The sequence below is a fragment of the Platalea leucorodia genome (genome assembly GCF_965183815.1).
Source record: "Platalea leucorodia genome assembly, chromosome: 3".
Classification (NCBI taxonomy): Eukaryota; Metazoa; Chordata; class Aves; order Pelecaniformes; family Threskiornithidae; genus Platalea; species Platalea leucorodia.
The window spans coordinates 12,311,623-12,335,954 of NC_138825.1; the positions used below are offsets into that span (position 1 = coordinate 12,311,623).

The following is a 24,332-nucleotide window of genomic DNA, read 5'->3' on the forward strand; positions in this document are numbered from 1 at the left end:
GCTCCCAACTTGTACACAAAAATTCTGCTCCAACAGAGCTGGCCAGAGCAGAGAGATTGCAATATCAGTGAGGCTGTTGCAAGCTTTGAGACTGGGCAAAAGGCATGGAGTAGTTTCCCCTTTGCTGTAGCTGAAGGAGCTCTGCCAGTAGCAGCATTGGATTCCCTGGCAAGGGGAGAGCGAGAAATTGGGGACGCCTGAGCTTAAAACACAAACCAAAATAAAACCCCACTGAGTTTAGAATTGCCTTTGAAAAGGCAGTTACAGTTTATTGTGCATCTCGTGTGCCTTTCCTGGGATAATTTAAGCAGCATTTTACAAATCCTGATTCAGCCTTGGAATGTAATTGTTGAAGTGAGTTTAGGGGTGACTGTGCATCTTGTTCAAATGTTGCCTTTTGTGTGTTGTACCTTACTGAGTGATGAGAGTTCACTGAATGTTCACATGTTTTTGTTTGCTTAAAAAAGAAGACCAGAAAACTATTCTAGCTAGCTGCTACTAAGAGGAATGTAATTTAGATGGCACTTCAGAGACTGGCTGGCATGTACACTAAGATGTATTAAATGCTGCTATTTTAAAGGGTTAATAAAAGAATTTTAGTTTCTCTTTAATACTTCCAGTCAGAAATTCTAACTGTGTGGTATTCAAGTGGTCTTCCCTCCCCTCTTTATCTCCTCCCTGCAAAAACAAACCATAATGTGCCTCAGTACAGAATGGAAAAGGTAAAGCACCTGACCTAGGCAATTGTGTGCAGTGAATTGCATAGTAAGTATACTGATACAGCTGATTTTTGTCTGCATTTGTATGCTTACAGTGGACATCTGAAAAGCTTGGATTTTTTTAATGGTTTGGAACAAAAGATTTTTCTAAAAAAAAATAAAAGGAACTGTAGTTCAAGATGTTCTCAAAAATTATTTCAGTAAGCTGTTTTTAGGAACAAATTACCTTATTTAATTCTTGGCTTTTGTAAATTTTTTGCAACCCCTGGGTCTGCAGAGGTTTCTTTCATAAACAAACCTGGTTGTTTAGATTCACCTGTATAGCTGGAAAAAGTGGACACAATTTTAGAGGTATAAGTACGTCCTCAAAACTCTTACTTCAGACTTGAAGTTCCAGCTATGATATTTGGCTTAGTAAAAGGTACTGTATCTTTGTTGTGTATATCTTGCCTCCTTTGTATCTTCAGATTATTGTGGCTTCAGCACTATTGCTACTGCTTTCCCAGTTTGAGAACATGAAATCACCATCACAGATACTTGTATCTTGCTTTTGTTAAGAATGATGCTTTTTTCATCTCGGAGTTTCCAGCTATCAGTTTCATCCTTGCTTTTTACTATTGAGGCATTCCTTTACATCTAGGCATTTCCTGTTAGAGGCTGAGGTAAATTTCAGTATTTTTTTAGTTACATTTTATTTAGAAGTTGCTGCAATACTCTGGTAGTTCTGAAATTTTGCATAGCAAGACTGAAAGGTTAAGGAGATGGTGCGTAAATATACTTTAAAACTTCACATATTCTCCTCCTACAACAGATTTTTTTTCTTGTGTCTAAAAATACTGTTGAAACTCTGTAAAAGCAAAATCCTAATTTGTCCTTTCCAGTTGTCATTATTGTTGTTCTTAGAGTTGTGTGTGTGTATGTTTTATATTAAAAACAAGGGTAAGTTGCAGTGTTAACTTTAACTCAAGGATATCCCAGAATCAAGCATTCTTATATTGTTGTAATCTTTTGTGTTCTTTCTGTATGTATATATGCATTAGGGTAGACACAGTGTGACAATTTAATGGGGTTTTTTTGTGTAACAGTGTTATGTTTTATATCCAATAAAAACACAAAGCATAGCAGCAAAATTAATTGTTTCTCACAGCAATAAAATTAAATGGATGTGTTGTTTTGATAATGATGCTACAAATCTCTTATTTGTCTGTGTTTTCTAGATTATTGGTATGAATTTCAGAGAATTATGTTTAGACATGTATGTTACCTTGGTACAGTGTGTGTGTATATATATATATATATATATATATATATAAAACCCCTATGCAGTGTGTATATATATATAAAAAACCCCTATGCAGTATATGGGAAAAAAATAAGCATTTTACAGTGAAAATCTGCCTGCTGCATTTGCAGAGATTTTTTTACCAGTATTACTGCAGGAGGATTTGGAAGCCGACCCTTTTAAGGGCTGGGGTTGTCAGTAGTCCCTCTCTCAGTGAGGTCTGTCTTTATAATGGAGAAGAAAACATTGTTGTAATTTGGGGGGGGGGGGGGGGGAGGGGAAGTTCCTTTCTGAACCAAAAAGAGGGAGTTTGGTTGGGTGTTTAAAGTATTTGAAGGTTTGACCATGTAGGCTGTACTTAATAATTCCGTACAGGTTTGAATAATGATGACTGTTTTTCTGTTTGTTTGGGGTTTTTTAGGAGAGGTTTTTGCAATATGTGGGAGCTGCAGTGCTTTGGGAAATTGGAATCCACAAGTTGCAGTGGTCCTCCAAACTGACGATCGGTAAGTTGGGGTTTTTGGTTTTTTTTATTTGTTCCCTTTGAAGTAGCTGGAGTTCTGGAGTAACAAATTTATTCTGGCTTTGAGTTTGTGAACTGTTGAGCTACAAGTACTGTTATTAAAACTCTCCATAATGTCTTGTGTTGCCCTTGAACATTTTGAATGCTTAGGAATGTGTCTAAGAAAATGTTTAACTTGGGTATGCTTTTCTAGTTACAGATAATGCTTCTACCATTGTGGCTGGCATATTTCAGTAGCTGTAGACACCTTGAATGAGAAACTGCTATGGATAATTCTCAGTCCCATAACTATACAGCAAGTTACAGGAAATGTTTATAGTGTTTACTTTCTTTTTAACCTATACAAGTTGTTATTGTGGCTATAAAGAGATGGGGAGAAGATTATTTAAAATGAGAGTTGCATTAAAACTCTTAAGTGGTTTGTGTGTATATAACCATGAGTGTACATGAAGAAAGCTTAAATGCAGCGGAAGAATTCAGTGTTTTAAAATGGTGCCCTGCCTATCGCTGTTTGTATGATGCGGGAAAATAGGGCTCACAGGATGTATTTATAATTCAGTGACTTGCTGTGTTATCTTGGATGAATCCCTGAATTATTTCATCATGTTTTCCCCATCTGTTAAATGATGATGAGAATTCTTGCTCCATTAGAGCACTTCAGATCTGTAGATTAGAAAGTGCAGTTTCAGTTCTAGGTATTTATTGTGCTTTGTGCTTGTTTGGCTAAGTCACCTTGTAGAAAAACTTCCTTGCAGCAATACACTAAACTTTATTTTAGAATATCACTTAGGACAGACATATGTCTGAGGTGGCTGTTAGCCCGTATTTTGAAACTGTTTTGGTTTTTTGGTTTTTTCCACAGTCAATTATGGAAAGCTACTGTAGAGCTTCCTAGAGGAGTTCCTGTTCGGTATCGGTATTTTAAAGGATACTTCTTAGAACCTAAGGTATGTACAACCTTTTCTATTTTAAGTTGGCTCATCCTTAGTAAAGAATTCTCTTATTTGAAGGAAAAAGGATTTTCTGGGTTAAACTTGAGTGTTTAGAAACAAATCTTAAATTGCAACATGTGAAACGTTAAAACACCTGTGGAAATACAAGCAGTTCACTTCTGGAAATACATGACCATATGCTGGTAACTTTAATTATTTTTCTTAAATTGTCTTCTCTCTTTTACCAGTGTTAGTGTTTCAAAAATTCCAATCATAGTGAAATGCCTAACATTATTATAAAGCTTAAATGATATGGCGAAGTTCTCATTAGTTATAGTGGGGCTATAACAGCTTCTACACTTAGAATAGAATATGGACTTCAGCAGGGCAAGGACCTCTAGCATGGAAACAAGCAGTAGCATGAGAAGAATGGTTAGTGTGAGCAGGTGTATTTAAATTTGCCTAATCTACTACAGTTTTTAAAATTACTGCAGATTTTTTGTTGAAGCATGAGAAGTATTAACTAGCTTTTGTGCTGCATAATTAACACATGGTAATCTCTTGGAGTGAAAAGGTGAAACAAGGAATGGGGCATCCCAGAGTTTTCTGTAGGTTTGTAATTGGTATTTGCATGACTTGGGGAAAAAAAACTCAGAGACAGACACAGATGTGTTTTTACAGGTATTGATGTCAAAGTTGCCTGTGAGTTGAATGTATGTGGCAGTGTACTGGTCTGTAGAAATTGTAGTAGGGTAAGGGGGGAGTTCTTCAGATTAGGGATAAGACTGCATCCAGAAAACAGTTGGACTAATTTAGGAAAACTCTGTTTTTCTTAATAACAAGTAATAACTGTAAGAAATAACCCATTTAAAGCTGTCTTTGTCTTTCTTACTCTATTAATATCCTGTAGCTATTCACCCTGGGCTTTAGTTCTTCACTGAAATTGGGATTAGGAAGGCTGTAGCTAAACATGCAAAGGAGTTATAGAATCATCTGGTTTATATCTTCGAAATATTTTAAATTACTGTCAAGAGCGTGTAAGTTTCTGTCAGCTGGATTAGGCTTTCTTTCACTGAAAAAATATTTGACAGGTATCATCTCAGTGAAGGATACTACTTTTAAATTAAACACAAGAGTGCATTCTGTTTTTTCATTACAGTATGTGAAATAGTCTAATCTGAAACTGATGTTTAAATTGTTATTCTGAGGCAAAAGAAGGGAAGGACAATAATAGATTTATTTTTCTGTGGTCAAACTGAGGCCAGAAGTAGATCAGTTCTTACAGCCTATCAGCTCTGATGGGGTTCTTACATTTTTCGCAAATGCCCTTAAGTTTAAAATGTAAGTGATAGCACACTAGAAGAAGCACGCTTAGTGAGAACAGATTGGCAGAAAATGTGCTCACAGACAACACAATTTCCGTTTTATTATTTGAAAAAGTTTACAATATGTATTGGTGAGTGTGTTTCTTTAAGTAGGTGCTCTGTATCGTGCACGCTTTATGTACCGTGTGATGCAGAGTCTGCCAAGGTAAGTATAAATTTTATGGAATACCAGCATAAAGAGCTACTGTATATAAAAAGGAGGAAAAAAGAAAACCACCCTACAAAACGAAGTATGTGAATTGCCAGGGTACACGGTTATCCACTTAGCAGTGTCTAGCCTGTACCTGTTAAGCGCACAGGACTTTATTTCTCATAACATACAGTCTTTTGAAGAAAAGAATTCCAGCTACAATGTTTTACCCTCTTTTTGTAAATTTTATGAAGAACAATGAAAAAGCAGAATCCTTTCATTCTAACAGGAGTATAATGCATGGTATAGTGCAAATGAGACAGTATATGGAGGACTTTAGCATTAACAACTCTGATAAGGAAAAGATACTTCTGAGTTAAATTATTCTGAATATTTTTCAGTAATTTTTTTTCATTAGGCATTGCATGTGATTAATCTCATAAATTTGATAGGCTTGCAATATATGATCCTTCAGCCACTGTTAGCTTTTTCTTTCAGTCCAATTTTGTGTGTCATGGCCTGTAGTAGGATAACTTAAATACATGTTTAGTCTTAAATATGTGTTTAAGTCTGAATATATGCATCTGACACCACATAATTGAGTAAATCACGCTGGATACAGATCCAGCTGAAGTTACTGTTCCCTTCCTTTCTATATCAGCTGCATCTTTGAAGATGCTCGAGATGGACGTGGTGGCAAACCTGGGGGTGATCCATGTTTACACAGAGAAATTATAGTTCTCATATTATCCAAAATATTGCTACAGACGAGAATCCATAATAATTTGCATTTTGGAAAAAAACGGAAGTATTTCACCTCCCTTTAAAAAAAGAAAGTCATAATTTGATGTCAGTTAAATTATATTGCTTGAAGGATAGTACAATGTCATGGGAAGTTTGGTTTGTTTGCACTGAAGCATTTTGGTATTAACAGATTGTGGTTATGTAAATAAAGTGTATTTTTTTTATACATAATATATTAAAATTCATAGAATATTTGTAGGAATACAAATAAATGGATGTATGTACCATGAACATTTTACTATAAAATTGGTGCAGGTCTTGGCTCCTGCATATCAAGTGCTTTCACTATGTTGTAAACATTTTAATGATAACATAAGAGCCATGTTAAGCATTTTAAAAGAAAATACATACACTTGATGACATAAGACAGTAATTTAAACTATTTTGTTCGAGGTTTGTTGTTTGTTGGTTTTTTTTGTTTTGTTTTGTTAAACATAGGCCAGTACCAGTTACCTTACTGTGAGGATTTTTCCATGTTTTATTCTACATGTACCTTCTGTTTGTTCAGGGGGAGGGGGAGAACCAAAACCCTCTTTGTCTGGAATTTAAGTCTTGTGTATATCGTATGTTTTAGGAGAATGCTTTGATATATATTGTTTGCATGAGGCATATTTGAAAACCTTACTAAACCTTACTAAAATACACACCTTATTCTGTTAAGCTATGTTCTTTATTTGTTTTTCCAACAGAAAATAAACATGCAAGTTTGGGGTTATTTCTTTCAAGTAAAGTGTGAAATAACTCAGCTATCCATGCATGTAGCAGGACTTTTAAAACTGGATTGGTGAACATTTTTCACACTTGTGAGACTATTGCTTAATTAGAGGTCTCAAATGAGACTTACTTATTTACATTTTAGAAAAGTAAATTTCAAATCCATTTAGTGCCTGGAATATAGTAATAAAGGTGAAACTTAAGTCTAGACTTAATTTCTTTAATATTGGAATGTCTTAGGAAAGCTTTTGCTAGACTACTAATGGTTAACCTGATAATAACGAAGGAACACCTTTGCCATGACTGCGTTGAGATAGTAGATTGTGTGTTAAACTATCGGAAATACTAGAGCTATAAAACCTCTATTTAGCCGAGGACTTCCTGGCAGGTGACTTATGTGCTGTTGCATTGCAAAGTTAGTTACGATGGCTGAATGGCTTTGGTTGATTGTTTGGTTTTGTGTATAATTATTGTCTCTTAAGTGGTACAGAAATCCAGAGAGATTTTTGTCAGAAATCCAGCATCAGCAGTTAAGTCTAATTTAGCTGTTTCATGTTCTTGAAGTGGATTAATATTCTTGAAACATAGTTTTAAGTAGTAAAGTGCGGTTGGATAAATGTGTGGTGTTTTTAAGATTATATTTTTTTTCCTAATGCCTACTCTGTTGTGTTGCCTTGCCTCAGGGATTTTGGAACTGGCTTCCTAAATAATCATTTAACCATCCACAGAAATGCTTTCATTTTAATCGTACTGAGCATCCAGGCGCTTCATGCAGAGTGTGCATCAGACTCCTTTGAACCTCTGGAACATTATGCTTAATAGGCATTTTACCCTTCATTTCAAAAGTGTCTAATGACTACTGGGTGACCCCCCAGCTTCTGACAATGTAAGAGGACTTGATCTTTTTAGAAAGTTTTTGAATGTCCTTTAAGAGCTTTAAAATTGCCTCTGATATTTAGCTAAATATAAATCAAGCAACATAATTTTTATGTATTTGCTTTAAAAAAAAAAAAAAATTCTGTGTTAGTAGAGAGGGATCTGTGCCATACTGAGCCACTTACTATAATCTCAGTGTACTGCTCACTGGGATGCTTGATGTGACATTTGGATAGGTGCCCTTTTAAGACTGTCCTAGCAGAGGCTGACTTTTTAGGTAACTTTAGCATACTATGAATATTGATGACACATCATATACTTCTGCTACAGGCTGATCTGAACTGGGCTGTTGTTCAAATGTGGTCAGTATATGCCACTGAAATTACATCAGTATTTTAACCTCATTGTAGCAAGGGCTTCTGTTACATGTAATTAAAACATTATTTAAATGCCTATAAACACAAAGATGGTCTGAGCAGGGATTGTGAGAGGGCTCTCAGTCATGTCTGTGCCTGTTCTCAAATCCATTGCCCTTTTTGTCCAGGTAGCTTTGCTTGGCTCTTACTAGTATGGAAACTGTTGAGGGTTCCTGGGGTTAAATGCATAATTAGCCCACTGTATTCCTTTCAGGGGATGAAATTTTGCTGAATGTATCCAGTGTGTTTTGCTTGTTGTTGGGATAATGTTACTGAAGTTCTCATTCATAATTTTAGAACCTAAAATTAAAATGTACAATTACAGTAGAGTAAGAAGTAGACTGGTATTGGTATTTTAATACAATATGTTGGGAGTTTCTACAAGGAAAAACATTTGCTTACCTTTTGAAGAAAGCAGCTTAATCCATGTTAGGACAGACTTGCATTCCCCAGGTTCGCAAGCTACAAGTTCTGTATATGTTCATGGGAGTCAGTATTGGAGAGATTGCAGGCCTGCATGGTGTTAGGAAATGGTAGCCTCCCTGCTGGCAAACACAGGTCTCAGTTTCGGAAACTGAGATTGTGACATACAAGTGTGGATCTGCTGTGAAAGAAGGAGGAAGAAACTTCTCATTGTTTACTCTTCTAGAAGTCCATAAGAATGATCATTGTGGCGGCAGTGAGAAGATGGGAATTAAAACTGCCCTATAACGGGAATAAACTGAAAACAATAGTATCATCTTATTTATATTTACATGCATTCTATCTTTAAAGCAGAACTTTAAGCATATGTATTTTATTCTGACATGACCCTTAAGTGTAGATACCTCTGAATTTGTTAGAAAAATCGAATTGCTTTTAGCTGAGACTCTCAGAGCAAACCTATCTTATTGAGCGCTTTTAAAATATTTGGCATTTGCTGTTAATTCATCCAAAAGCATAGTAGATTAAACACGTTTGATATATGTCATGAAATCCTGTCTGCTGCTAAAGAATTTATTCAGTGAGCTGTAAGATAGCAAAGCATTTATGGTACTGTGTAATTATACTGCTGAGTATGAAGCTTGCCTGGATGTCCTTGCTGATCTGAAATCTATTTAAACAAGAACCTGAAGTACTGGGACAAGTTGGTGTTGAAGCTGATGTGACTCTGGCAATAGTAGCAAGTCTTTTTGGAAATAGGAGTTACGTAGGACCAAAACACCAAAATGACAAAACTCTGCAGCTATTTGACAGTGGTCCTTATGACTGATAGTAACGACCACGCAATGTCAAGGGAAACTTCCTAGGGTGACTGAGCTGGGAATCGGGCATGTTCTTTATGTTATTAGCTGGTGGTTACCTAAAAGCTTCAACCTGGAAAGCTATTTCAAACTTAAATTGTTCTGAAAGAAGAGACTGAGTTACTGTTCTGATTATCTATCTGAGTCTTGGCTATGTTTCTCAACAAATGTAGTCTTTTGAGGGACAATAACTTTTTTTTTTTGGTGAAAGAATCTGATTTATACTGCTCCAAATGAAATAAACTGCAGGGGCTTCACTGCTGGCCTATTTGATTGTATCAGTCTTTTTCCTTCTGCAGCAGCAAAATTCCATGTCTTTATGTTTTAATTAGATGGTAAATAATTTGCTCTTCTGTACCACAACTAAAGTAACTGTTTTATAGACTTTGAATTATTCAAGAAAATTTTGAGGGAGAACCCACCCCTGCAACTGTTAACTGCATGAGTAGATGCTGAGTGCTGTTTGGAATTAGAGATGTGGGTTATGTTTTTTCATAAATTGTTGCTGTAGTACCTTAAGAAAAAAGGAAGCACACTGAATGAGTTCAGAGACACTTTGGTTTTTTTGTATCAGAAGGAGACTAAAGTAGTCCAGAGGAGTAGCTGTAAGCAGTAAAGATTTAATAATTCCATGTAACTTCTCCACCCTGTCAGACTTTGTCACAAGTATTGTCATATGTATACTGAATGCATCAGATGATAGCGTCATCAGCAGTTGCAGGGGTAAGAAACAAGGCTGATCTGTTTTCTTTCTTTCTCTTTCATTCTCTCTCTGTGTCCCCCTCTGTTTCTTCTTCTTTTTCTTTACTAAACTGTAAGTTTAGTTCACAACCATCCCAAACAGCTTCATGGGTAGAAAATCAGATATAACAAAAGAAATTATTGCAGACATTTAACTTTTAAATTACAGACTATCGATGGTCCCTGCGAAGTCATAGTTCACATGTGGGAGACTCATCTACAACCACGATCAATTACCCCTTTAGGTATGGGCATCAACTGCATCTGTTTGAGGCATATGCATAAGATTGCTAATATGCTGCACATTGGTTTAGAGGGATTGATAACTATAGTTTTACAATACTTAAATTTATTAATGTGTTGGAGGTATAAACTTTTTCTTTGCACAACATGGGCCTTACTCTCAAAATATATATATATAAATAAGTGGCTTAAAAATGGAGTGGATGTGAAATTGTTTGCTGCCATCCTTAAGAATATGTGGGTTGGTTTTTTTATTAATTTGGAATTGTAATAATTTTCCGTAAGTTTAATTCTTTGAGACTAAGGATCCATATTATTTTTTCAGAGAAAATGTGGGGAGGGGGGAGTGTGTGAAGTCACTGCTGGTTTTATTTAACTAGTATTTCATTACTAAAATTTTAAAGCAAAAATTCTTCATTAGGCTTAAGTAAATGGATTATTGTAAACAAACATGAATGGGCTTGCTGGAAGAAAAGGTGACATGCAGGCTTGCATACAAGTTCCTAATGCTTTTCTGAACAGGGGAAAAGTTTGTTTTTTAAGAGTGACTGAAATATCCTTTGAATGTAGCTTGTAATTTAGATCTCTTATGCTGCTATGGGATGGCATGTTTTATGCGCTGTCTTTCCTAGGATATGAAAAATGTTATTTCCTCCACACTTAGGAGTTTACATCTATTAAATACCTTCTGATGCATTGAAAAAATATGTTTTTTAGAAAGAAGCTGGTATTAAAGAAACTGTTAATCACGAACAGTACCATGATCATGTTCCCGCCTGCTTTTTTTTTTTTTTTTTTTTTTTTAAATTTTAATTGAGTTAGTTAAGTGTTTCTATTCCTGTAACAAGATTATGTTTCTGTATTTGTCAGTAACTGATTAGGGAAGCAGCCTACCCTCTGTTAGGGTCTAGACTTTATCTCTAAATTTGGATAACTTAATTCCAACAGTTAGAATTCCCCCCCCCCCCAAGTAGTACTCAATGCTTCATAAGCAGTCTTTAAGAAAATGCAGCAAAACCAGGATTTTAGCACTTCATCATTATGATCCGAAATTGTTGCCTGTGGTTATTAAAAATTGAGGGCAGGCCCATGATTATTCTTAGAAAAAAATTGGATTAATGACTGTAGAGGCAAAATTTTAAGATTTATGTTTTGAGAAACATAGTTTGTTTAGACTACTGTAATTCTGTTAATGCTGGTGAATTTACTTAGTGCCTTAAGATTTCAGTTATTAAAATTTTGGAGAGGATAAGGATAAAAGTAAGTGAGAAATGAGTGTTCTGAATATTTCATCCTAGGTTGGTTTCTGTCACATGGGCAGAATAAGCATTTTAATTGTGACTAACTTGATTTAGAAGCTCGAACTGTAAATGTGCAGGAGGGCAATTTTCTTATATGTTTGCAAGAAACTTTCATGTCTTTGACACTAACAAGAAAAGCATCTTAGATTCTAGTAGGATGTAGATATTATCAGCAAAATACTGCAGCAAACTAGGAAATTATGCAACCTTCTTGCTTTTCTCAGTTCAGATTACTTCAGGTAAAACATCTTATGGCATTTTGTGTGTTGATTCGTTTTTCTTGCAGAAACTAAGAAAAAGCATAAATTGGGAAACAGCTTTATAGAAGGTTGCAACAAACATGCTTATTCTTTGTCTGTTTCAGTTTTCCTACTTTTTATTAGATATACTTTTTAGAAGTGAAGTGAAAAATTAGAATTAATTTAACTTGGCAATGATTCTTTATAATGTGAATACTAATTAGTTTCTTTCATTCTTTTCCCCTCCTTTTAATTCTAGAAAATGAAATAACTATTGACGATGGATACTTTGGAATCCGTAGTAAGTGAGATGTATTGACCTTTGCTCTTTTCCACGTATTTAATTTTAACAAGATTAAGTGTTGTAGTTGAAAAATATTTGAAATACTAAGTTAGTTTTGACAGGAATTTCCTGTAAGTGATTGTTTTCTCTGCTTATATGGTTATTTTTGTATTCAGTGTTGGTAAATTCACACTCAGGCTGTAATCCCTTCTAATGTTAATAAAAGACTGCTAGGAAGAGTTGAAATATTGTCAGTGTGCTGGTGTTAAGGTTGAAATTTGCAAACTTTAGATCATGAGCATGTATTTTTGGAAATGCAGAATATAGACAGTTAGCTTTCTCTTTAAAACCTAGCCTTAGAAAAAAACTCTTCATGCCTAAAAAAAAATTTATCCTAAATGTACACAATCTGCCTCTTCAGTTAGGCACATAACTGCCAAAACCTCTCATAAACTCAAACCTCACATTCTTGTGCATGCATATGTCTCACTTTCGGCAGTTCTAACCCACCTCTCACTTAACGCTCAATCCTGTGATGCCTAAGGTAACTCTTTGTCATGTCTCATACATCATGTCTTAAAGCTTTTTCATTTTTCTTCATCTCCTCATCAAATGATACAATTTGCTAGGAACTCTTCAAAACTGCAGGGTCTGCTTCAGCACGTGGTCTGGCAGCTTGAGCTTTCTGGCCATCCTGCTTGTAGGCTTTCCTTGTCCTGGCGGTGAGATTGAGGATTCTCCTCCATGCTTTGATTCCCCATCATATCTGTTGCTATATCCTGTCCTTCAGACTTACACTGCTTTACTGACATTGATTATGAGCTAATTTGACACCTGTATCTCAATAGAAACAGGGAGTCTCAAGTTGCTTATGAATCTTCAGAGTTTCTGTCAGTGTTATTCCATGTATTGAGAGACAAGGGAATGTTATGTGTGCCTTTGGAGACTTAACTTAGCCCTTGATACCATAAATGAAATTAACACTGGAATACTTAGTGCTCTTCCTGCAGACAGTTTACACACGAAGCTGGTGAGGATCATTGTTCCTATTTAATCCCCTTAAAAGCCAGCAAGCAACTGCAGTATCTTGTCTATTTTGGGTAGTTCCGAAAAGACAGGTGAAAGGATGCACTCAACAATTGCACTGGAAATACTGTTGAATATGCTTGGCAATAAGGAGGATTGCCTGGAAGATGGTGTCAAAGGAACTGTATTTATATTTTGTATATTAAACTGTCTGGATCTCCCCAAAATAAGTTATTAAGAGTATTGTGTACTTTTTGTTTAATTTTTGATAGATGGTATTGAAACTGTGGATGCTGGGTGGCTGACATGTCAAACAGAAATAAGATTACGTCTGCATTATTCTGAGAAACCACCTGTAGTGATATCTAAGAAGAAATTTAAAACATCAAGGTTTAGGTAAGAGCCTGCTCATCTCAGTTTGCAATTTATCTCATGTTAGTTGTCAATACTAGTAATTCTTTTTTACGTGATTAATGAAGCCTTTAAATTAATTTTGGGTTGCTAATAGGGGTGTACTATCAGGCCAATTTCCAAATATTTAAGCACTTCGCAAAAATATGGTGATAACATTAGGTCAGTGGTGTGTTTCAGTTACCTCATTTTATTATTAACGTAGTGTCAAAAGAGTTCCTTCTGTTTCAACAAAGGAAGACAGTCAAACAAAACTATTCTAGCTTCACTGCTGACTTAATACTTTTCAACTCTTGCCTCTCTGATAGTTATTAAGCTATTAAATATGTATAAAGCAGATGTGATAGCACAAGTTAAGCAGTAGGTAACAGGTGTCTTTCACAAATACTTATTCCATACTTGCCTTGGTGTTCCCTGCTTCTTGGCTGGAACTGCAGTGTTCTTAAGTAGTTCCCTGCTGTTACTTTTAGAGAGTTTTCTTGTTTGTTCTTTTTTTCTTAACTTCTTGAAAAGAGCAGAATGAAAGTGGAAGTTGGGGGAAAAGAAAGGGAGAAGGCTTCCAGGTTTCTTGTTGCTTACTACTTTTTCTCCTTACTGAAGTAAACAGCCCTCTCCATCTAATATATAGTTAATTCTCCACTGGTGTTCTGTCAACATGAATGGTGGAGATAATAGTGTTCTCTAATCACTTCTGTTGCTATTTAGATCAATTTGATGTTTTTATCTGCAGAGGTATTATTATAACTATACAGTTGACTGACAGAAGTGGATATCTTAGTCCTCATGTTTTGAGGACTGCACTGTTGCCCCAAGTGTTTGATCTCTTTGCCCTCTTGAATTTCTGGGATCTGGAGCCTGCTCTCTCTTCCCTGACCCCTGCCCCTCTCCTTCCTGCATACAGCTTTCCTTGGAGCTCTGTGGTTGCCAAACTTTATCCCAGGACATATTGTTGTACTGTGTGGTATAGGCTTGTTTTCTGCATCTTTCGCAGCCTTTTTTTTGTGGAAAAAAGAGTTGAGAAGTATAAAAACCTCTCCTCCTTAACTAGAGCCTGACACATCTCTGAATGCATGATGACTGCTACTACTAACAATCCTCAGTAAAAGTGCTTTTTCACAACAAAAATTTTTAGGTAGTATGTTAGCCATGTGTTGCTCTTACCAATGGGAAAGAGGGAAGCAGGAACGCTCAGATCCTTTGACAGACTAACATTGTTTCTCCCACTCCTAATCTTGCATACAACCTATCTTTTTGTTTGGAAAGGATTGTGGTTCCCTGTTTTGTTTAATGGAAAACATTTAAAAAAAAAAAAAAGTTTTGTATTTAATTGCTAGAAATCAGATTTTGAGCTAGTAACAATGAGCAACTTCCAGCACACCGCTATCAAAATGATTTACAGATCACTCAGTTCACCTGGGAGTGAGTTCTGTGCTGTGCGCCTTATTTTGATGGTCTGACACTTGATTTTTTTTTTTTTTTTTTTTTTTAAATTTTTATTCCCCCACTCACCATTCCAACTATTCTGATGAGGGAAAGCATTTAATACAACGTTCTTCAGTGAGAGTTAATACTTATGTACTGTTCTCTAGAGCTTTGCAATTTTCCCTTGTGTGTTATAGCAGGTAGAGAGAGAACAATTTCTGAAGCCTGATCCTTGTCTAAATTAGATGGTTGAAATCCAGACTTGATAAGCTGGATGCATTTATTAGATGCTGTTTTCCACATTCTGCCTAAAAAGTTAGGTAGTTTTTGTGACTGTCACTTGCTATGGCAGTGTCATTTTACAAGTTTGTGGAGCATCTGCGTTGTGACTTTTTTTTTTATGAGGGTATTAAGAATGTGAACTTAGTGTAAAGGACTTCTGTGACTGTAATTGTTGCTTTGAGATATGACTACATTTTCACTAGTGGATTGACATCTAACTAAATGATAACTCTTTATTCCATCTGCTGCTCACATGATTCAGAAAGGGTTTTGGATTACTCATATATGCTTCCATCACTGTCATAATTCATTCTGCATGGAAGGTTTGCTCTGTATAATAATGAATTCTGAGTCTTAGAGAGGCTTGTTCTTCCCAGTCCAGGATTTTTCAGAACATGCATTCAGTTTACTTTTAAATGATCATTTGGGATTTCTCAAGGGACTTTCTAATTACTTCAGACTATCTTGTTTATGTCTAATAGAATACATTTATCTGCCCCATCAGTGTTCAGAGAGACTTAAAGTTGTGTGTAGGTGCTTATTAGCAGCCACCAATGTTCAGGTATTGATCTTGACCATTACTGCTATTTTCAGTGCTTTCCATTAATCTTTTGGCCTTATGGATATCAGTCTGTGGAGAAAGGCTGTCTATTTGGCAACCCAAATCATTAGTTTGGTGGAGTGCTGCTTCTCAGACAATTAGTACAGTTTTTACAGTTATGCAAGTTCCAGTTTTGGAAGTGACTTGGGCACTTAAATCTGACTAAAATAAGATTTAGACAACAGTTGCAAACTCTTGACTTTTGTGAGGGCCCACTGTGTACACTGCTGTCCTGTCGATGGTGGTATTGAGAAGAATTGTTGTGCTGTATGAGCTTCTGCTCAAGCTTCTTTCTAATTCTTCAATATTTCCAAAGACACTCCTGTAACTTAACCATTTGTTTTGTATTTCTGGTTGAGTAGAGTAAAATTGACTCTAGAAGGCCTAGAGGAAGATGAGGATGATGAAGAGGGCCAAGAGAAAACATCCCCTACTGTCCCTCAGAAAATGGCAAACACTGTGGAGTTCTCCTTAATAAGTAACAACGAATATAAATGTCGACACTCTCAGCCAGACTGTGGCTATGCTTTGCAGCCAGACCGATGGATAGAATACACTATACAAACCATGGAGCCTGATAACTTGGAATTAATCTTTGATTTTTTTGAGGTATGTCTCTTTATCAGTAAGAAGCAACTCCAGTCTGCCTTCAGGAGTTAAAGGAATCAATTACCATGAAGATTTTACTATTGGGATAGGGCTATTGCCTGATATTCTTGATCTTTTGGACTTGTGTAAACAAGCTACGAGACTATTGGCTACTGCCCCATTTTGCAGAAAGGTTTTGTGAGTCGTCTCGGTATGGCACAGAAAGCTTTGCAGTTTCTGCTTATTTAGAAGTCAGTAGAAATAAGACTCATCTTGGTGTGCAGTACTGCATGTAGTTAGATTGGCTTGATTTTTATTCTTTACCAGGGATCAATTTTGCTTATCCTTTTTTAATATGAACAATGTGTATATGAACTAGTTAAATTATTTGATCTTGATTTTCAAGTTATAAACAAAGAGATTTCTCTGAACTAACTAGTGCAAATTAAAACCAGGTGCTTCCTGATTCTCACTACTACATCAGTTACTTTGCAATCTATTTTTTTCTGAAAGATCTTAATATTCAAAGTCCTTTTATAAAAGAAAACAACTTCTGTTTCTTCGTACTGTTTATGCAGAAGAAAGTTCTAAGCATTCTCTCTTCAGTCTAAAAATACCCTTAGATCACTTACGTTCATAATTCTAAGGTGACTACATAGTTCCTGAACCTGATGATGGTCAAGAAATATATGTTCTGTGTGCTAGCTGCCCTCTTCCTTCCCTGCAAATGAATATAATGTTATTTTAAGCATATATATTATTCCAGTTCATTTTGTTTGAAACATGACTTGGGCTTTTTAGAAGATACTGTTCCATGCATGCAATTTTGATCTGAAAAGCTTATCAATGTAAGTTTTCAAAGACAAATGTACATGATTTCCTAGATTTCCATCAAAAATTCCATATTGCTGATCATAACTTGCTACACACTGTTACAGTAAACAATTTTGAGCCTGAAATTAATTTTTTTCTGTAACAGACCAGAAATTTCTGTTACATCAGTGCCTGTATATATCGTCCTGAGGAGCAAGGTTTCCATGAGAAAAAGGAGTTTGTTTAGCATTCTCACCTACATATAACAGTAGGTGGTTTTGTTTTTTGTTTGTTTTGTTTTTAGGAAGATTTAGGTGAGAAAGTAGTACAAGGTGATGTGCTCCCAGGTCATGTAGGTTCTGCCTGCCTCCTGTCATCCACAATTGCCGAACTTGGAAAGAGTGCTGGAATTCTTACACTTGCTATTATGAGCAGAAATCCAAGGAAGACAATTGGAAAAGTTAGAGGTACAGTTGATGCAAACAGATGTAGATAACTTTACTGGAAGTCATCCATTATCTATTGACATGTGAAGCATTTACTATTTTTCTTGTAGTGGACTACATAATTATTAAGCCAATCCAGGGATACACTTGTGATATGAAGGCTTCATATGCAAAATATTGGAAACCAAGAACAACTCTAGATGTTGGACACAGGGGAGCAGGAAATTCTACAACAACAGCTAAGTAAGTTCATTTGCATTTTAATCTGGGGGGGGGGTTATGTTTAGTTTCACTGACATCAACTGAGGAAGCAGACAGTTTAAAATAAAAAGCTACAACCCATACTCATTTAAGTCGCTTCAATATGAAGTGTGGATGTTCTGTAAAGCAAAGAGTTTTGATCTGTATCTCTGTTTCAGTGGACTGCTGTGCCATGCTGCATCTAACAAAACCTTTTTCTTTGCTGTTATTTCAGGCTTGCTAAAGTTCAAGAGAACACTATTGCCTCTCTGAGGAACGCTGCTAGTCACGTATGTATGCACGTTTGCATGCACATAGTACCCGTATAGTTAAAACTTGCTTGGCTTGTATGCTTAATTTCCCTGACAGAATACAATGAATGGTAATTGCACTGATAGAAAATTATATCAAATCACTATGGAAGTTCCTCACAAGATAGGGAAGAAAGTAATAGCTAGATGAGACTCTTATTCTCAAGTTCCTCAAAAAAAGCCCCCAGCTTCCATCTAATGTGTGCTGGTGGTGTTCTAATACAGGGAAAGTTTTAATCTCAACCCTGCAGAGACATAGGGTTGGAATAATTTTGAACAAACGAGTGGAATTTTGGCGCTGCTAGAGTCTGTCAGCATACTCTTACATGGCAAAGGTCTCACTCGGGAACTGCTGAGTACCTAAAATTGGTGTCCAAAAGTCAGACTTGGGAGCTGAGCAGGTAGAATAAAACAGTCCTTAGTTTCAGTGCTTGCTACAATGAAGACTTTGAATCCTAAGATGAGCCTTTCAATTTGGGAGATACTAGCTTCAGGTGCTTAAATTCTGTGATTGAGGTGGTCGCTTTTATTCCTTCCAATAATCTCAGTCACTGAAGTGATCTGTGATAAGATTGATCTAGACAACCTAGTGAGACACTGCAGCAGAGTAGCTGGAGTTAGAGGCATATTCAGAGGTTCCTTCTCTAGTTCCTTTTTTGACGGTGAAGAGCTGTGGTTACAGTTACATAAAGATGCTGCTCTGAGATCACCTGCTGCTTAACTTGTAGGGTTCCTAAGCCTTTTCTGGTACTTCTTCACTAATGTAGATTCTTAAGAAACATCTTTTGAAGTTGTTAAAGGGATGGGAGCAGAATCTGGAGTATTATGCTTATTGGCTACTGATTCTGGAGTACTGTACTCCCCAAGAGTCATAGCTGAAAGCTTTCTGTCATTTGGGAGTCAGAGTATAATTTGAACACAGTGTCTGGAACATGCACTGACTGCAGAGCGAAAGAAAACTGCAGCTGCTAAATGATCCTTTTGAACAGTAGTTCTTAATTTCTGGGTGGATGCTGCAGATTTATAGACAGCTTTTAAAAAGCCCACAAGAAGTATGCATTAAAGCAGAAATTTACTGTGAAGTCATGAGCAGCATCACCAGAAAAGTACTTTCAGCTATTTGCAGATTGAAAAGGCTGAAAGCCACCACTCTAAAAATACTTCTGCTGAGAAAAGGGCTGAAAAAAGCCTGTCCTATTTTCTTTCTGTACTGATTGAAAAAGAGTATGCAAGTCAGGATGATAATTTGATGAATGTTATTCTTGGAGGCCTTTCAAAGAAATGATTTACAGATGTGAAAATAAGGGGGGAAAAAAAAAAAGTTTCTGTGTGTTTTCAATCTTTCTTTCTGGCCCTCCCTCTTTTTAAAAAGATTGCACTTAGAGGTCTTGTTTGATCTTTCTTTCTTTTTAAGCTTAACAGAAAATAACATACAGTTGAAAAGAATAGGAGAATACTGGATGTAGCTATTTCTGCTCCTGTGCATGTTATAACACACTACTACTGTGTTATTCACTAGTCACTCCAGAAGCTCCTCAGTATATGGAATATCTCCCTAAAGCTTTGCCAATTTGTAGCAATCACTTGTCTCTTGGTGGGATGGTAGGGAGGAGGGAGGAAGGGCACCACAAAGTTATCTGTGTTTAAAAACATCATCTTAGCCTTTCTCTGAAATCAAGTTTACAATACTTGAATGTTGCTTAATCTTGTAAACCCTCTAGTAAGTTATATGTATCAGAGCTGCATTATGGTAATTAAAATACTTTGCCATATCTTTTTTTTTTTTTATTTTTTTTATTTCTAATCCATTGTTGAGTATGATTAAACTGGTAACAGCCAGTTGCATTCAACTTCTGGTTAATGTCCAGGACCTGTGAATACTTGGCAACTTGTATGCAGTTCTGGAGTCCTTGTGCATAAATAGTTAATGGGGTTTTGTTTTTAGTGTGTTTTTCAATTTTCTGCAGGGAGCAGCATATGTGGAATTCGATGTACATCTTTCTAAAGACCATGTGCCTATTGTATACCACGATCTCACATGTTGCATGGCCATGAAAAAGGTAAAGAAGATGGTATCTGTATTCTATCTTTAAATGTGACCATTCCAGAAACCAAAATGCCAAGCTCTCCTAGAAATAATTCTGGGGAATCAAGGGATGGAATGGCAATAAATATGCAGTGTTACTGTGTGCATAAAGTAGAGCAGGGAAGTTGAATTTTTCCTTTTGATGTCGTAGCAACAGCATTTCAGATGCATGGTTTGAGACTCTTCAAGCCTACATTGTAGTTATTTTTTTAGCTTCTTTTAATTTCTGGTTTGGAAGCCAAATGCAGACAACTCCACTATATTCAGTAGCACCTCTGGGACTGTTTTAGACTGTCAGAGTAAGAACTTCTGGTTGTTTCTTTTTTGAGGGAGACTTAGTGTGATTCTCAGCATGACTTCTCACTCCTGCTAATACTTAATGCATACTTCTCTTAAGCAGTTACGTACTCCTAAATGCTCTTCAGGTTAAACAAACATCTACCTTGGTATCTCAGTAGTGGCCAGTAGATAGAAAGCAGAAAAGTGGAAGAAACAAAGATTTCCTTCATTTAGGGAGTTTGATTAGCCAGAAATGGCTTGGCTTCCATTAGTTTTTCTTTCTTTAACCCTTTTTTAGTTCTGCATTTTGCTCTGTCCTTTAACTGTGAGATAATCAATATACTTCATGTCTCGTTGGGACAGTAAGTGAGGCTGAAGACCTGCTTTTGGATTGCTTGGTGGAACAGAAGGAAAGGAGTTAAGACAGAGGTTCTAGGAGCAGGAAAATGGCTCTTGAAAGCAAGTGTCCTGTTCCTTTGCTTGCTCACCTCATGAGGTTGCAGTTGTTCCATCTTCTTTTAACCAAAAACTCTTTTCTGCTGTTTTTGTGTCAACAGTATTGTACTATAAGAAGCAGTGAACAGTACTGTTACTTGTATAGATAAGCATTCCTTAAAAGGTGCTCTGAACAGACTATCACAATACCTCTTAAATACCCAAGTTTTATGAAGCTAACAATTGAATGTTTTCATGGAGTAAAGTGACATTACACTGCTTAATAATAAGGGAACCACAGGCATAAGGACCAGTGACACAAAAAAACCACCGAGGTGCTTTTCCATCTAGTCTGTTGCATGTTCTCCACTGAGGCCAGAATACTTGCATTCAGCAGCAGTGCAAAGAAGTTGGACTTTGTTCTGTTCTAGTTTTCTTCCTTTCCGGTTCTGGCAGTGAAAACAAAGATAGCACGGGAGGGAAGACTGCAAGATAAGTTCATTCTCTCTTCTTGGCACTAAGTCTGTGTCATCCTGGTATCAGTACAGGCTGGGGGATGAAGGGGTTGAGAGCAGCCCTGCTGAGAAGGACTTGGGGGTACTGATAGATGAAAAGCTGGACATGAGCCGGCAATGTGCTCTTGCAGCCCAGAAGGCCAACTGTATCCTGGGCCGCATCAAAAGAAGCGTGGCCAGCAGGTTGAGGGAGGTGATTCTGCCCCTCTACTCTCCCCTGGTGAGACCCCACCTGGAGTCCTGCGTCCAGCTCTAGGGTCCTCAGCACAGGAAGGACATGGACCTGTTGGAACAGGTCCAGAGGAGGGCCACAAAAATGATCGGAGGGCTGGAACACCTCTGCTATGAGGAAAGGCTGAGAGAGCTGGGGTTGTTCAGCCTGGAGAAGAGAAGGCTGCGGGGAGACCTTATTGCAGCCTTTCAGTACTTAACGGGGACTTATAAGAAAGATGGGGACGGACTTTTTAGCAGGGCCAATAGCAATAGGACAAGGGGTAATGGTTTTAAACTAAAAGAGGGTAGATTTAGACTAGACATAAGGAAGAAATTTTTTACAATGAGGGTGGTGAAACACTGGAACAGGTTGCCCAGAGAGGTGATAGATGCCCCATCCTTGGACACATTCAAGGTCAGGTTGGATGGGGCCCTGCGCAACCTGATCTAGTTGAACATGTCCCTGCCAATGGCAGGGGGGATGGACTAGATGACCTTTAAAGGTCCCTTCCATCCCAAAGCATTCTATGATTCTATGATCATCAAACTCTCACACCTGTTGTGATACTGCAATTTATAACAAGTTTGGTTTTGAACAGTTGTGGAAATAGAACTTTGACTAAGGGAAATGCGTATTCAGTGTATGTTGAATCACTATTGTCTTGTTGAGTAAAAATTTCTTGATAGTGAAGAGGGGAATTGAAAAGTGGATTGACAGAATTTTTCTAACACCAGACCTTTATTTTGGGGATGGGATGTGTGTATCTCAGTTTACCAGGACACTTGTCTTTTTTATTAGTTTCTGAGACATTGGATAGAAAATAATAAACTGAACTGAATTAGAGTATTTTTAAATACATTTCTTTACTTGCAGAGTTTTTTCCCGAATACATCAACCGATCAAGTCTTTTACAGAATAAATGTGCTAACCTTTTCTGAAGAAAGAGCATTGAAGCCTCTGACTTCCATGAAAGACTAAATGCTATTTTTTCAAATTGACACCGTTTCATGCTTCTGAGTGCCTGTGTTGTCTCCTGAAAACTGATCATCTTACTCGTATTATAAGATATCACTTGTATCTTTATCAATAAAAGAGAAATAATTAGTTGCCTTTAATGTTACTGTATTAAGAGCATGTAGGCTTTCTTGTAGTTTTCAGTGGTGCTTAATTAGGTATTATTTCTCTTCAAAGAAACTGGATACAGAGCCTTTGGAACTGTTTGAGATTGCAGTCAAAGAACTCACATTTGATCAGCTGCAGTTATTGAAGGTATTGTTCTTTGGCTAGTATGATACGCTATGTGTAGAATTTCAAATTGTGTATGAAGCTTAGATTTTTTTTTTTTTTTGGAGTAACTATAGATAGTTTGGGAGAGTACAGGTTTTAAAAATTGTACAAGTAGAACAAGTAGCTAATTCCAAGAATAGTACTTTTGCACCATCATTAAAACTTGAATAAATTTCATTACTTATGTTCTAGAGAGGTGGTCTGACAACTTGTGTAGATCCATATCATTATGCTAATGTTGATAATTTTTAAAAAAATAAGAAAGACTGAAAGTGCTGGTAGGGTTCACCGAAAGACAATGCTTTGGAGTCTTTGAAGAAAGATATCTGGCACAAAGTCTATCTGATTTTCAAATGTTTCTGTGTTAACAAGAGAGATCCAGATTATGTTGAACTCCTCTTTGGAGGTGCATGTGGAGGTGTAGAAGGGTCCATGATTCATTGGTATGGATTAGACAAACTGGCTAGAACTAAATCATTATTTTATTTATTTGGGTATCACTGTATCTTCTGAACAGAAGTGCCATGCCTACATAAAAGGGGGCCACTGAAGACCTGGCTGAGATACCTGTCCTCAGTCAAGGAAGCACTTGGTTCATCCAAGAACTACATGTTTCTTTTTACTTAAAATTATGTGGTCTCCTCCTTTTTGTGGAGAGAGAATTTGAATAGAGTGATAGAGTTGGCCCTATGCCTGGCCTAATTCTATCTCAGTATGTGACTACATTATAAAATCGCTGTTGGCCCTCTTGTCTGCATTTGATTGGAAACACGGAGTCTAACATCTGACAGAGGAGGGTTTAATGTTCAGACTTCTTCACATTCTAATGTTATATTACGTGTGTTTCTACCCTTGAACGTGTTTTCTGAATTTTCAGTACGAATATTTTCAGTTTGTTTTTGAGCTTTCCTTGGAATGTTTGTTTTCAAGTTTGAAAGAAAATTGTGATGGGTACTAGTAGTTCCTTTAATCTTTTACAAATTACTAAACCTGTAAACCTTTAAGCTTATAAACAATTTATAAGGGAAATTAATTCTATTTTACATGTACTAACATCTCTATGGGTGGAGTATTTGTTAATTTTACTCTTCTTGTGCTCTTTAGCTGGCTCATGTGACTGCCTTGAAAGTAAAAGATCACAATGGTATGTACTAGTTTGCAAGAGTCTTCAGATTTATTTATTCCCATGTAATGATATATGTCCTATGATTGCAGCCACTTGTTCTAATCACATTTGGCTTCTTCCTGAACAGTTCTAAATGCTTACGTAGTTACTTTAATTTTGTGCATGCTGTAGGGTTCTTTGCTGGGGAGTAAACACCTGGACAGGAGTTACTCCCTTGCGAAGATGGGACAGGAGGGTAGAAGATGAATGCATAGCTAAATATATATTTATGAATATTCTTAACAAAATTACTACTAATGTTTCCATCTTACACTTCTCTAACTGTACCTTTTTGGCAGCTCTTCGGCATTGCTAACAGGAACTTTGGTAACTGCTTTAG

General features: G+C 36.6%; 1 protein-coding gene across 4 annotated transcripts in view; it reads left to right on the forward strand.

Moving 5' to 3' along the window:
* Positions 1–24,332, forward strand: part of GPCPD1 (glycerophosphocholine phosphodiesterase 1) — a 45,258-nt gene that overhangs the window by 7,985 nt on the left and 12,941 nt on the right. For 3 of the 4 annotated variants that reach the window (XM_082306982.1, XM_082306981.1, XM_082306983.1), the window contains exons 3-14: positions 2,423–2,507; positions 3,387–3,471; positions 9,975–10,050; positions 11,848–11,889; positions 13,170–13,293; positions 15,976–16,222; positions 17,319–17,481; positions 17,571–17,703; positions 17,936–17,990; positions 19,979–20,071; positions 22,732–22,809; positions 23,932–23,971. In XM_082306982.1, the coding sequence (XP_082163108.1) occupies positions 2,423–2,507; positions 3,387–3,471; positions 9,975–10,050; positions 11,848–11,889; positions 13,170–13,293; positions 15,976–16,222; positions 17,319–17,481; positions 17,571–17,703; positions 17,936–17,990; positions 19,979–20,071; positions 22,732–22,809; positions 23,932–23,971 (1,221 nt within the window). Of the gene's footprint in view, positions 1–2,422; positions 2,508–3,386; positions 3,472–7,295; positions 7,376–9,974; positions 10,051–11,847; positions 11,890–13,169; positions 13,294–15,975; positions 16,223–17,318; positions 17,482–17,570; positions 17,704–17,935; positions 17,991–19,978; positions 20,072–22,731; positions 22,810–23,931; positions 23,972–24,332 lie in introns of those variants that run through there. The other variant, XM_082306984.1, reaches the window with a different exon arrangement.